Consider the following 14,254-nt stretch of genomic DNA (forward strand, 5'->3'; position numbering starts at 1 on the left):
CTAACCTTATGAAAATAACACATGTTTTCCAGAGTTTCAAAAAAGATCATTTTATATCTTTTACTGACTGAATGGTGTATTAGACATCTCTCTTCGATAAAGCTAACCTATCATAATTTACTTTTTTTATTTTTATTTTTAAAATTTCTTTTGTATTATAGCTTTTTACTTACAAGATATATGCATGAGTAATTTTTCAGCATTGACAATTGCGAAAACCTTTTGTTCCAACTTTTCCCCTCCATCTCCTCACCCCTTCCTCCAGATGGCAGATTGACCAATACATGTTAAATATGTTAAAGTATAAGTTAAATACAATATATGTATACATGTCCAAATAGTTACTTTGCTGTACAAAAAGAATTGGACTTTGAAATAGTATACAGTTAGCCTGTGAAGGAAATCAAAAATAGAGGGATTGGGAATTCTATGTAATGGTTCATAGTCATCTCCCAGAGTTCTTTTGTTGGGTGTAGCTGGTTCAGTTCATTACTGCTCTATTGGAACTGATTTGGTTCATCTCATTGTTGAAGAGGCCCATGTCCAAGAGAATTGATCATCATATAGTATTATTGTTGAAGTATATAATCTTCTGATCCTGCTCATTTCACTCAGCATCAGTTCATCTAAATCTTTCTCCAAGCCTTTCTGAAACATGATTTACTTCTAAAACTTTTCCTATGAATATCTTTTCATAAAGTTATTTTCTATAACCATGGCTCCTATTTATATTCCTAAAGTGAATGGAAACGAAATAAACTGTATCTAACTATTTTAAAATGTATAATGGGAAAAGGCAATTTTAAAGTATTGCTAAAATCTAGAGAGGGGAACAAATCTCTTTAGTGTTATGTGATAAATGTGGTCTTAGGCCCTTTTGGTATTATTATCTCCTGAGAAAGCTATCCTCTGGCATGGCTGAAATCTAAGATCTGTAGTTTTACTCTAGGGAAAAGGATAATTACAAACTAAATGAGGCCACAAGGGTATGTAACGAATGGGATTTAACATGCTAATATAACAAAATGAATAATGATCCTAATTGTGTTGGCATGAAATCTCTAAAAGCATAAGCAAAACAAATCATGTTAACTTGTTATTATATTGTTAGATATTTCAAGATCTTCTTGTCATGATGTACCATGGTATGAATGTGGAACGATAATATTGGATCTTTTTGTCTTAAAAGAGTTTTATTTATTCTTAAGTATTTTTACTTTGCATTAAATTTCAACTTTTTTTAGTTGATTAATTACTCAATGTCAATAACTAGAATGTCTTTTAGAACAATTGGCAAGTTCTTTTTGGTGCTTAGGAGAAACATAAGAAGAAAATGACTAAGTTGTGCTTTTCATCTTTTGGTGGGAAAATTTTCTAATTATTATTCTGCTTCTCATTTTGCTGTCTTACATAATGATAGCAAGACAGCAACATTGTGGTAGCCAGAAGTTTGTGCCAGTGTCCAAGCATGTCCTTTTTCTTAGCATCACTTACAAGTACAGGTCAGGTGTGTCTGTGACTTAAAAGTCAATCCATTCCAGCAGTTCATTTTCTGGAACTGTTTACAGTGAAGTGAAATTTCATATTTAAATCCTCACTTTTCAGTGGAATGTATCTTTTTTTTAATTTAAATTTTATTTTATTTAATAATAACTTTGTATTGACAGAATCCATGCCAGGGTAATTTTTTACAACATTATCCCTTGCACTCGCTCATGTTTCGTCCTTTCCCCTCCCTCCCTCTACCCCCCCCCCAAGATGGCAAGCAGTCCTATATATGTTAAATATGTTGCAGTATATCCTAGATACAATATATATTTGCAGAACCGAACAGTTCTCCTGTTGCACAGGGAGAATTGGATTCAGAAGGTAAAAATAACTCGGGAAGAAAATCAAAAATGCAAATAGTTCACATCTGTTTCCCAGTGTTCCTTCTCTGGGTGTAGCTGTCTCTGTCCATCATTTATCCATTGAAACTCAGTTAGGTCTCTTTGTCATAGAAATCCACTTCCATCAGAATACATCCTCATACAATATCGTTGTCGAAGTGTATAATGATCTCTTGGTTCTGCTCATCTCACTTAGCATCAGTCAGTGGAATGTATCTTGGGAAAATCTACAGTCTGTCTAGTTAGGTGTGACAAAAATTTGGAGATATGCTAGAGGCACATTTGCAAAACTCTTTGGACTAATAAAAGACCTCCTTTTCAATCTTTCCATTTTCCTTCTAAAATGTGTATTTTTTTCTTTTTATTTATTTTTCATTAAATGACTCTACAAATTTATTAGAGGATGTTGTGCTTTTGAGGAAGGACTTCCCTGGTATAATGTGTTTTAAAAGGAGATGACAAGTGTGTTATTTCTCTTTTAAAGATATAAAGCAAGAGTACGTTCTTCACAAAGTTACTAATGGGCCAATTTGTGAAATTAATATACAGCATTGTAATTTTGTTCAGACACCTTTGTTTCATATTTTATTCTCTTTCACTTGATTTCTTCAGTTCCTTTCTTATTAAGATTTTCTCAGACTCAATTGCCATTTTGTGTTTTTTCTCTATGAAAATGTAGTACAGAGGTCCTGAAACTTTTTAAATAGGGGGCCAGTTCACTGTCCCTCAGACTGTTGGAGGGCCAGACTGTAGTAAAAACAAAAACTTTGTTTTGTGGGCCTTTAAATAAAGAAACTTCATAGCCCTCGGTGAGGGGGATAAATATCTTCAGCTGCCGCATCGGGCCCGAGGCCATAGTTTGAGGACCCCAGTGTAGTATGTGATAAATGTGGTATTATGCCTCCTGAGAAAGCTATTCTCTGGCATGGCTGAAATCTAAGATCTGTAGTTGTACTATAGGGAAAAGGATAATTATGAACTAGATAAGGCCATAAGACATTGTATGTCTTTTGTCAAAAAGTGACTTACAACACTAATATTCTCTCTAAAATTTAATGTTCTCTTGGGGTCTCTGGAGGCAGCCTTCCTTTCAGTTCAGCAGTCACCACAAGTGCAGCCAGGTGTTAAAGTCAAAATCCTTTATTGTCTCTTTCAAAGTTTTATCTCCTTCACTTGAGGCATGGCTAGTTTTCTGGGGGCCTTCCAGAGTCTTGGTTTCAGTGGAGAAGTAAAGGAAGAGAGCCTGCCACCAAGGTGGTGTGAGATGGGATGAATCTGTATGAGTCCAAGGGTTTGGGCTTGTGCTCCAGCCTTCAGGCTCCAGCCTTCTGTCCACTTGTCTCTGAATCTCTGAATCTCTCTGGCTGAGGCTTCTAGTTTATATGCCATACACTGAGTACAAACCAATCATTATATCAGTAGGAAACCATTATTTGTTGTAGGATTAAATCAATGCTAAACTAGATTTAACTATTGTCTCCTCAATTCCATATAGTATCTTATTTCAAGTTCTAGCCCGTAACACTTCCTTGTAGGATTAAATCAATCATACTGAATCATGCTAAATTAGATTAACTATTGCCTCTATCAATTCCACTGACTTAGTACCTTGTAAGAATCCTTTGTTTCAAGTTCAGCGTTCTGGCCCATAACACAACACTTGATAGAGCTCTGTTGTTGCCATTTCTAAAAAGGCAAAAATTTGTGATAATGACCAGGATCCTGAGATGTAAGATTTTTAAATTTGTATTCACAGGCATTTCAGTTTGGGAATTACAAACCAGGAGTTTCTTTTTCTTGAGCTTTTATAACGTCATAGAGTTATAGAACCTCCAAATTTAAAAGAACCTCAAAAGTGACCTTGGTTTATATGGGCCTGACCAAGAGAACTGTTTACATACCTAACCAGGGCTTGTCTAGCCTTTACTTTTGGATTGCTAAAATATTGTGTCATGTTTTCTTACATTGAGCATCAATCAGCATCTCTGCCATATTGCCAATTTTCTCCTTTTTGTGCTGTCCTCTGAGGCCAAACAAGAACAGCTACTCCTTGATGGCATTTTGATAGCCCTTCAGATAAATGTAGATTCCTCTAAAACATTCTCTTTGAGCTAAACCAACCAGTTGTTACATTACATGGTTACTTGTGTCTTCACCAACCTACTCATTGTATCAATGTTCTTCCCAAAATATGGTACCCAGAACTGAGAATAGTATATCAAATGGGGCGTGATGAGGACATAATACAAAGAAAATCTTAGTTCCAATGTTTTGGACATTAAGTAGCTCAATTTTGCATTAATTTTTTGGGGGGTCATACTGTTCATTCATATCATACTTGTAGTCCACTAAAATTCCCAGATCCAGACCTTTCCTATATTGTATTTGTGCATTTGATTTTTTTTCAATCCCAAGTATAGGATGTTACATTTATCCACATTAAATTTCATCTTATGGAACAGTATGTTATAGTAGATAAAGTAGTATTTGTCTTGCTCCTACTGTTACAGTGATTATATGACTCTGGGTAAATCACTTAAGTTCAAGGTCAAGGTTGAAAAGTTTTTCCAAAGTAATAAAACTTAGGAGATTGACAGAAGTGATTTGTGACCTCCAATGAGGTGGAAACCTATCTAGAATCAATGTCTATGGCTTCAGCAACAGTTGTCACAGTAGCAGCAGCAGCTTCAAAAACTTTCCACTCAGGTAAGGAGCCCAGAAAATTTGTTAGAAAGATGGCATTGGGTGCAACTGACACTGGCAACTCTACTATCTATATGCAGTTGTGGGTATCTGTTTCAGGATAGAGTCTTGACTTTCAGTTACAAGGGTACAGGGGCACCTGATCACAGTTCTGATACACAAAAGGAATATAAATGCTTGTGGTTGCAGTACACTAGGGTAAAAATTAAAGTTCAGACCAGGAGAGCAGTGACTATACCTCTCCCAGGATCACACCACTTTAGAAGCCCTGAAAACTTGTAGACTCTCAGTATTAGCTCTGAATATAAAAGTATGAAATAGCCCAACGTTGTCTCTCTTCCCTCAATGAGATAAGCCCAGCTTTGACATAAAATCTAAAGTCAAGAAAGAGGGGAAATGAGCCAATGATAAAAATAGACAAAGACCATTAAAGAGGTACTTCAGTGCCAGGGAAGGCCAAGACATAAACTCAAAAGACAACAGTGTGAAAACAGCTACAAAGTCTACAAGAAAATGCTAATTGAACCAAAGACCAGCAAGGGTTCCTAGAAGAGTTAAAAAGATAAGAGTGGTAGAGGAAAAATTAGGAAAAGAAATGGGAATGAAGCAAGAAAATTATAAAAAAAGAATTAACAGCTTGGTAAAGAGGCACAAAAATAATAAAGAAAATAATGGGGGCAACTAGGTAATATAATGGATGGAGTGCTGGGTCCAAAGTCAGAAGGACCTGTGTTCAGATTTGGCCTCATACACTCATTAGCTGTGTGATCCTGGAAAGCCAGGATCTGATTGTCTCTAAAACTTAAACCTGATTGCTTCCAAAAAAGAAAGGAAGGAGAAAAAAAGAGAAAAGAATATCTTGAAAAAACAGAATTGACTGAATGTTAAAAGAGGCACAAAAAGTTGCTGAAGGAAAATTAAAAAAACATAATAGGCCAAATGGAAAAGAAAGTATAAAATCTCACTGAAGAAACTATTCCCTTAAAAATGAGAATTAGGCAACTGAAAGCTATTGACTTTATGATGTGGTGACTGAAAGATGAAATGATAAAGAAATGTCTTATCTTCTGAGCATGTCTGTATATTAGTAATACATTCCAATTGTCAAACAAAATGGAACCAAACCTCCTCAACTTAAGCCTGGACCTTGAATACTGGAGCAGATAGATTTTTATACATTAGAACCAATTAATCAAATCAAGCCAATTATTTTAAAATAAATAATACAATATTAGGTAGGGGTGGTGCATTAAGGAAGGCAATAGCTAGAAGTAAAATATACTTTTGAGGAGAGACAGGATAAAAAGAGAAGAAATAAAAGTAATGGAATAGAGGAAAATGCACAATAATCATAACTGTGAACACTATTGGGATGAGCCCACAAAAGTAGCGCAGAATGGATTAGAACCCAGAATACAACAGTATATTGTTTATAAGAGACATGCTTGAAACCCATAGAGTTGAAATAAAAGGCTGGAGGGGAATCTAATATGCTTCAGATGAACAAAAAGACAAAAACAAAAAAAAGAGGCAGGAGTCACAATCATGATCTCAGAAAAAATAAAAGCAGGAACAGATCTAATTAAGGTGTAGTCAGGGAAATGCATTTTGCTAAAAGGAACTAAAACAATGAAGTAACATAAAAAAAATTAACCCACGTTAATCTGATTATGACCTCATATCTCAAAGTTCACGAGCATAGAATTGAGTAAAATTCATAAAAGACCCATTCTCCAGTTGATAATTGACTAAAGGATATAAACAAGCAATTTTCAGAAAAAAATTAAATTATGTATAGACATATGAAAAATTTCTCTAAATCACAATTGACTAGAAAAAGGCAATTTAAAACAACTCTGAGGTACTATCTCATATCTATCAAAAATGATAAATACTGGAGGGGATGGGAGAGAAAAATAGGTATATTAGAGTACTGTTGGTGAAGTAGTGAACTGTTCCAATCATTCTGGAGAACAATTTGGAATAAAATCCAAAGGGCTATTAAAAAAAAAATGTATATCCTTTGAACCCAGCAACAGTATCTCTAGATCTGTATCCCAAAGAGATCAAAGAAAAAGGAAAAGGACAAATATCTATAAAATTATTTATGGGAACTCTTTTTGTGGTGGCAAAGCATTTGAATTCAAGTGATGCTCATCAATTGGGAAATGATAGAACACATTATGGCACATGATTGTGAAGTACTATTGTGCTAAAATAAATGATCAGGGACTGATTTCAGAAAAATGTGGAAAGACCTATATGAATTGATGCAAAGTAAAGTAAGAAGAACTTAGAGATCATTGTATCAATGGGCTTACATATGAGGAGCTCCTCTTTTGTTTGATTTGATATAACTATTGTTGTTGATGATTTTTATGGTCTATTCTGCTTCTTTAATCCTGTAATTTTGTGTGCTTAATGGGAAAAAAATGACACAACTTAAGAGAATGGAATAGAGTATACATATATTCTATTTAAAAATAAATGCCCAAAAAACCACACTACATAGCATAAGTGTACTAGTGGTGGAATTGAAGGAACATAAGCTCCAAATGGGAGGAACACAGAACCAGAATTTGAAAGTTAGTTCTACATATTCTACACACTACACACTAGTGATTGTAGGCAAGTTACTTTACCTTTCTCAGATTTTAATTTCCTTGTCTACAAAATGAAGAGGGGTGGATTTAGATTTTTGTCTTAAGTAATTTCCCCTTGTTTAAAGCTTGAAATTCTCTGATCCTTACCTCTTTTTTTCACATAGCAGATAATCTAATTGTTACCAGTTAATAAAAATATTTTAAACCAGCTAGATATTTCCCTCACTAGGGAGATTGTCTAAGGAGATAATTGTGTCAATAGCAATGTTTTTGTTATGATGTTTTTTTTTTAATTGTGAGTTATTTTTGTTGCTTTATTTTTCATTTTGTATACCTTTTTTCAATAAATATGAAATCATGCAACCTTATACAGTATGGAGAGATGATATCAAAAATAACCTTTTCAGGTATTTGTAAATCAATGTAATCCCAGCATATAATAATCATATACCATAAAAAGAATCAATATATAATTTAAAGGGGAAAAATAAGTATGCTGTGAGGAGAAGCCTTGGCTCCTCAAGAGAAAGTTATGTTTTCTCAGGAGACAAATAATTTTCTTGTTAAGTAAAAATATATCACAAAAGGGGTTGCTTAAGCAAATAAGCTAATTGTTGCTTCTATATCATTTTATATATTTTTAATCAGCTAAAGCACTCAGGAGAGAAAGGTCTCATTAAAAGCAACCTGATAAAGCAAAGAAAGGAAGGTTTTTTTGTTTCATTATTTAGCAATAATGTTGATTTCTTATGGTAAAGACACAGTAACTCTTACTTGTCAAGTTGTTGATTATATGTGAAAGCACTATTTAGTCTGTATTTGGCATATCCACCATCAGATTACCATAGATACAGAAATGTCAACTTTCCTTTTTTGTTTCACATGCATGTAGTATCTGAAGTGATATTATTTTAGAAATGTTCAAGTAATATAAGAGCTTGGTTCTTCTTGGTTCTACCTCCTCCCTAAAATTCTAGTGGAGGTTTTTCTTTGGTAGAATTATGTAAAAATGAAAGCACATATAACACAGTAAAGGAAGGTATTTCAACAAGTAATATCACTTTACATTCTCTTGAATTTCACAATATACAAGGCTTGTTTAATATGTGCTTTGCTTGATGCTCCATAGGACTTAGGGAAAAAGGAAATCTATATTAAATTTGAGATATGATGATAAAGAGATAGATCTAATGAGCAAAGGTTCCGTGACATCAAATCAGAAGCTAAAAATATACAATTTCAGTCACTAGGTCTCAATACCCTTCATTGTCACCAGTCAGGAAGTATAAAGCATAGGGGAGAGGAACACAGTGATTAATGATTTATAGTATAATCAAGACTTACTAAACTCTTTCTAGGGCATTACTTTTATTTGACTTTATACCACTTGCTGATATATTCTTTAATGTTCTATCTATGTTTGGTGTTCTGATTGAAAAGCATGGTTTACATTTTAGCATTTAAAATCTTATTAAGGGATATGTAGTAATGAAATACTGAAAAATAATTATTTAGCATCAGATCTCTCCTCTGAATTGTTGATTGGAACATGATAAATGAATCGACTTTGTTGCAGAAGGAACAAGAGAATGCTGAGGGAATGGAGTCTGGCCTGGGACCAGATGGGGAGGTAAGAATTTCTAGAGACTCTCTACTACCTACTGAATGGAAGGAGATAGGTGGCATGATGAGGATACAGAGCTGGAACCATTGGTCTTAGGAACACTTGAGTTCAAAGTCAGCCTCAGATGTTACTAGCAGCATTCCTTGACTTCTGCCTTAGTTTTCTCATCTGTAACATTGGGATAATAATGGAACCTACCTTTCAGGGTTGTTGTGAGGATTGCACTGGGTAAGGTTTGAAAAGTGCTTTCAAAAACCTTTAAGATATAATATATATTGTTACTGCTGCTGCTTTCATGCTATGAATACTTTCTGTCCCTTACATTAAAATGATGTGAATTTAAAATTTTATTTCCATGTCAACATTTGAAATATTTTACATAGTTTTTGTAGCTATATTTTTATTTGTAGCTATATATTTATTTTTGTAGCTATATATATTTTATATAGTTTTGTAGCTATATATATATATGTATGTGGGTGTGTAGAGAGAGAGATTTTTTAAAGCCAATACTTCAGCAGAAAAGGTTACTAATTTGCCATAAACTATCAATAGAAAAAGGTATAAAAGTAATAATTTACCAGAAATTATGAATGTAAGATGATACGTTAACAAGGAGAGAGTGAGCCAATTTAGCATGTAATAAGAATATAAATATTCCCTCTTCTCAAAATGAGTCACTGCTCGTGGACATGTGATGCATATTGCTCTATATCTTAACAGATCCTCTCATGTTATATGAGAGTTTATAAAATGAATGTGCCTTGTACACAATCTGTTTGGTAAAAGAAATGACAGAATAGAGCTCCCTATGTTGAGGATGTGATTTCAGAAGTTTTGCCTTCTAGAGAAAATCATTTTGTTTTCTTTCTGGCATGACACAAACAATAAAAACAAGCTATATTAGAATAATGAAAGATAATGAAATAGGATATTTTCACGTGAAATTATGATAAATGGTAGATTCCCTTCAACAAGGGAACTAGTATCCAGATGCCCTTTTACATTAACAAAGGAGGGAGTTTCATCTTGTTCTGCAAGGTAATGGTTTTCATGACCAATATTAGCATAAGACAGCAAATGAATGAGAGGGATTTTAAGCACTTCTTTTCTTTTTGAAGAGATTTTTTTTTTTTTTGGTGGACATCACTACTTATAGTGTTTGTTCATATGCCATTGTTTGATTTCTGATACCTTCTAGCATTTGCTATTTCAATAAGTAGGAATAACGAGGTGATGGAGCAGATCTTTTCTTTTCCTTTTCTCCTTTTCAATTAAAATGTCTTTGGGAAAAGTTAATCATAAGTAATAGATAATTTGAATTAACTTTTGGGAAAATACCTTTCAAATAAGAGTGTCTTAACTGAACTGCTCTCTTTAAACAAATGTCTCCAGACTGCTTCCTAGTATCACTAGGTTTTGAAAAGACCAAGGTCACATATTCATTTGCACATGTATCCATTTGCATAGACATATGTTCCCTCTAAATTTCAAGGAAAGGTGTTTATTCTCTTTGGTAGGCTTAAATGTGCATCCTGCAATTTATTTACTTGCTTGATTTTCTTAGCAAAGAACTTCAGTCAAAGTTGTTTTTTGTCATAACCAAATTACTGTTAACACAGTCACATGATGCTGAGATAGTAGAGTGATCAGCTTTGGACATGAATTCGGAAGTATGTGGATCAAACCTGGCACAAATGATAGAACTTTTCATATGAAAAGTAGAAGTAATATTATTTATGCTTCCTGACTTCTAGATTGGTCATGAAGAAATCATTTTGTAAAACATCAGTTACTGCAGAAATGTGGGGTACTGCAGAAACATGTAGAATGATGGGAAAGAAAATAAGCCTCTGGTAAACAACAAGGGAGCCATTACAGGGGCCCAAATGGATTGTGGCAATTTGTTTTTCTTCATTCTTAAAAGTCATGTTTGTAATTGCCATCAAATAGTGACGTTTGTTTTTCCTTGGTAGCCAATAGATGAAAGCAGTCAGATGAGTGATCTTCCTGTGAAAGTGACTCACACAGAAACTGGCAAAGTTCTCCTTGGACCCGAAGCTCCTAAAGCAAGTCAACTGGATGCTTGGTTAGAAATGAATCCTGGGTGAGTTGTTAGAGAAAAAAAAAAGTGTTTTTGTTTTGTTTTATCTTTCAAATTATGTCATTGATGTTCTCTCCCTTCTTTAGACTTTGGTTGACCTTTTAATAGTATTTGAATCTGACTTAATTGTCTACTTCCCATGAAAACCAATAATTACCCATATTTATCATCAATACATAGAATATAAGTATATAAAAATATAAATGTATGAATCAAAGAAATAACTTTTCTTCCTATCTCTTTTTCTCCCTTCTCCTGTAGTTATGAAGTTGCCCCTAGATCTGATAGTGAGGAGAGTGATTCTGAATATGAGGAGGAGGTATGTATCTGTATTTCTTTTCTGTATATTGTTTTGATTGTATTATTTTTCCTTTATTAAAGCTTTTTATTTTTCAAAACATATGCATGGATAATTCTTCAACATTAACCCTTGCAAAACCTTATGTTCCAATGCCCCCTTCTCCAACCCTCTCCCCAGATGGCATGTAGTCCAATATATGTTAAACATACTAAAAATATATGTTAAATGCAATATATGCATACATATTTATACAATTGTCTTGATGCACAAGAAAAATCAAATCAAACCAGAAAAGAATGAGAAAGAAAATAAAATGCAAGCAAACAACAACAAAAAGAGTGAAGATGCTATGTTGTAACCAACACTCAGTTCCCATAGTACTCTCTCTGAGTGTAGATGGCTTTCTTCATCACAAGACCATTGGAACTGGCCTCAATCATCTCATTGTTGAAGAGAGCCACATCCATCAGAATTGAGCATCACATAATCTTGTTGTTGCCATGTGCAGTGATTTCCTGTTTCTGTTCATTTCATTTAGCATCAGTTCATGTAAGTCTCTTCAGGCCTCTCTGAAATCATCCTGCTTATAGTTTCTTACAGAACAATAATATTCCATAGCAGTCATATACCATAACTTATTCAGCCATTCTCTAACTGATGAACATCCATTCAGTTTCCAGTTTCTTGCCACTACAAAAAGTGCTGCCACAAACATTTTTGCACATGTGGGTCCCTTTCCCTCCTGTAAGATCTCTTTGGGATATAAGCCGAGTAGTAACACTGCTGGATCAAAGGGTGTGTGCATTTTGATAATTCTTTGGGCATAATTCCAAACTGCTCTCCATAATGGTTGGATCCATTCACAATTCCACCAACAATGTATCAGTGTCCCAATTTTCCCACATCCCCTCCAACATTTGTCATTATCTTTTCCTGTCATTGTAGCCAATCTGAGAACTGTGTAGTGGTATCTCAGAGTTTTCTTAATTTTCATGTCTCTGATCAATAGTGATTTGGAGCACCTTTTCACATGACTAGAAATAGTTTCAATTTCATCATCTGAAAATTGTGTATTAATATCTTTTGCCCGTTTATCATTGGTTCGAATTCTTATAAATTTTAGTCAGATCATTTAATGAAAGTTTGAAACTCTTGAAGTGGAATAATGATCAATTACCAGAGTTATTGATAGTCTTGCCTGAAATCCTTAGAAATGAGTATTCAATAGTACCAGAAAGAAGAAAAGGAGACTAAATATGCTTTAAAAGAATTTAAGTAATACAGCAATGATTAAACAGTGGCTCCTCTGGATAGTTATGTTTTCCTGGGAACCAGGGAGTGAATTTGATAACCACTTTTCTTCAGCCTTGTGATCTCATCATTTCAAGAAATCTGAAGAATTAGCTCTTACCCCCTGGTTTAAATAGAAAACTCTGAGTTTATATTGTTTGTTGTATTTATTTTGGCATATAATATGATGTGTTTTCAAAAAAGAATGTAATAGAGAAAGCTGTGCCAAAACACTATTTTCTAGTTTTTGGATTTTTCTTTAGGATGATGAAGAAGAATTGAGCAGACAGGAAACTGAAGAGAAGATACTTCTTGATCCAAACAGTGAAGAAGTTTCTGAGAAGGATGCTAAGCAGATCATTGAGTGAGTACCATTTTTCCACTTTGCTGAAACTGGGGACTTTTAGAGTTGACAAACTGTGTATTGTCTTTAAGAATTGTTGAAACCTCAAAATGCTGACATAAACCTATCCACATGGCATGAATGTCTGAATAGAATTCCTCTTCTCTTTCTCTATCAGGACTGCCAAGCAAGATGTGGATGATGAATACAGTATGCAGTATAGTGCTAGAGGGTCCCAGTCTTACTATACTGTAGCTCATGCAATATCAGAGAGGGTAGAAAAGCAGTCTGCTCTTCTCATTAATGGCACCCTAAAGCATTATCAGGTAAAAAATATGGTTTGGGTTTTCTTTGTGAGCTGAACAAAAATTATTTCATCTATTTTTTAATTGGGTATATATCTTATACATGTTAAGTGTTTACTACTGTTGATTAAAGACAAATTGTGTGAAAAGCAACTAAAAGCTGAAAATAATCTGTGGTATTGAAGTATAGCAATGAATCATTCATCTTGGAGGTAGACTATAATAGTAGAGAAAGAGATAGACTAGGAATCTGGATTGCCTGAGTTCTAATCTTCTTTCAGACACTTATTAGGAAATACAAGATGCACAAAGTTAGAGAAGCCACCACAAATGTTCATAGGGATTATTTGTGTTTGACCTGTAGCAGATCCTTCAAAGCTCATATTGGTCTGATCAGCCACAGTCAGATACACTGTAAGTCAATACTAACAATATGATGAAGAAATGAAGGGCTAAGAGATTGTGACTACTTTTTACCAGCATTAGGCTACTAATTTGCATAAGCTTCACTTTGGCCCTCTGTATCTCTGTTGTCCCCTAGGCTAATTTGCTTTTATTGGATTGAAGTTTTAAGTGTCTTTTAGACTATCAAAGGAGAGCCATCATCATTTTTTAACAATACAATTTGCTCAGTGGTCCAAACTTGTTAGAGTACAGAAATCTTTATAAACAGTTTAAGGAGAAGTTAAAAATGGTGACCTCATGTCTTAGACAGAATCACCTATCCATTTTAGCCATTACCAGCAAGTAAAAAGAAAGAAGAGGGATTATAAATTGTTTATTTAAGGCTTATTTAAAGAGAAATTAAGTAATAATTTACCTAAAAAGGACAGAGTGTTCCAACATGGTGTTTCCATGCTCTTTCTAGATGAGTGAAAAGTAGGTTAATAATGTGTACCCTGAATAAAACTTGCTCTAAGAAATAAACATTTGTTTTCTGAGTAATAAACTGGAAAAAAGGCTCATTTTTCCCTCCTACAATATGATTTCCATTTTTATAGTGAGGGCCCACTTTCTTCAAAGGCCAGATTAAACTAATGAAATTAAAGTATAAAATAACATTTGTCTTGAATTTTATGTAACTTCAAAATG

General features: G+C 34.0%; 1 protein-coding gene across 7 annotated transcripts in view; it reads left to right on the forward strand.

Moving 5' to 3' along the window:
- SMARCA2 (SWI/SNF related, matrix associated, actin dependent regulator of chromatin, subfamily a, member 2) overlaps window positions 1-14,254 on the forward strand; it is a 241,370-nt gene that overhangs the window by 87,512 nt on the left and 139,604 nt on the right. For all 7 annotated transcript variants that reach the window (XM_051962447.1, XM_051962452.1, XM_051962456.1 and 4 more), the window contains 5 exons: window positions 8,772-8,825; window positions 10,796-10,926; window positions 11,185-11,242; window positions 12,778-12,878; window positions 13,036-13,183. In XM_051962447.1, the coding sequence (XP_051818407.1) occupies window positions 8,772-8,825; window positions 10,796-10,926; window positions 11,185-11,242; window positions 12,778-12,878; window positions 13,036-13,183 (492 nt within the window). The remainder of the gene's footprint in view (window positions 1-8,771; window positions 8,826-10,795; window positions 10,927-11,184; window positions 11,243-12,777; window positions 12,879-13,035; window positions 13,184-14,254) is intronic.

Source organism: Antechinus flavipes, chromosome 1 (assembly GCF_016432865.1).
Source record: "Antechinus flavipes isolate AdamAnt ecotype Samford, QLD, Australia chromosome 1, AdamAnt_v2, whole genome shotgun sequence".
NCBI classification, from domain to species: Eukaryota; Metazoa; Chordata; class Mammalia; order Dasyuromorphia; family Dasyuridae; genus Antechinus; species Antechinus flavipes.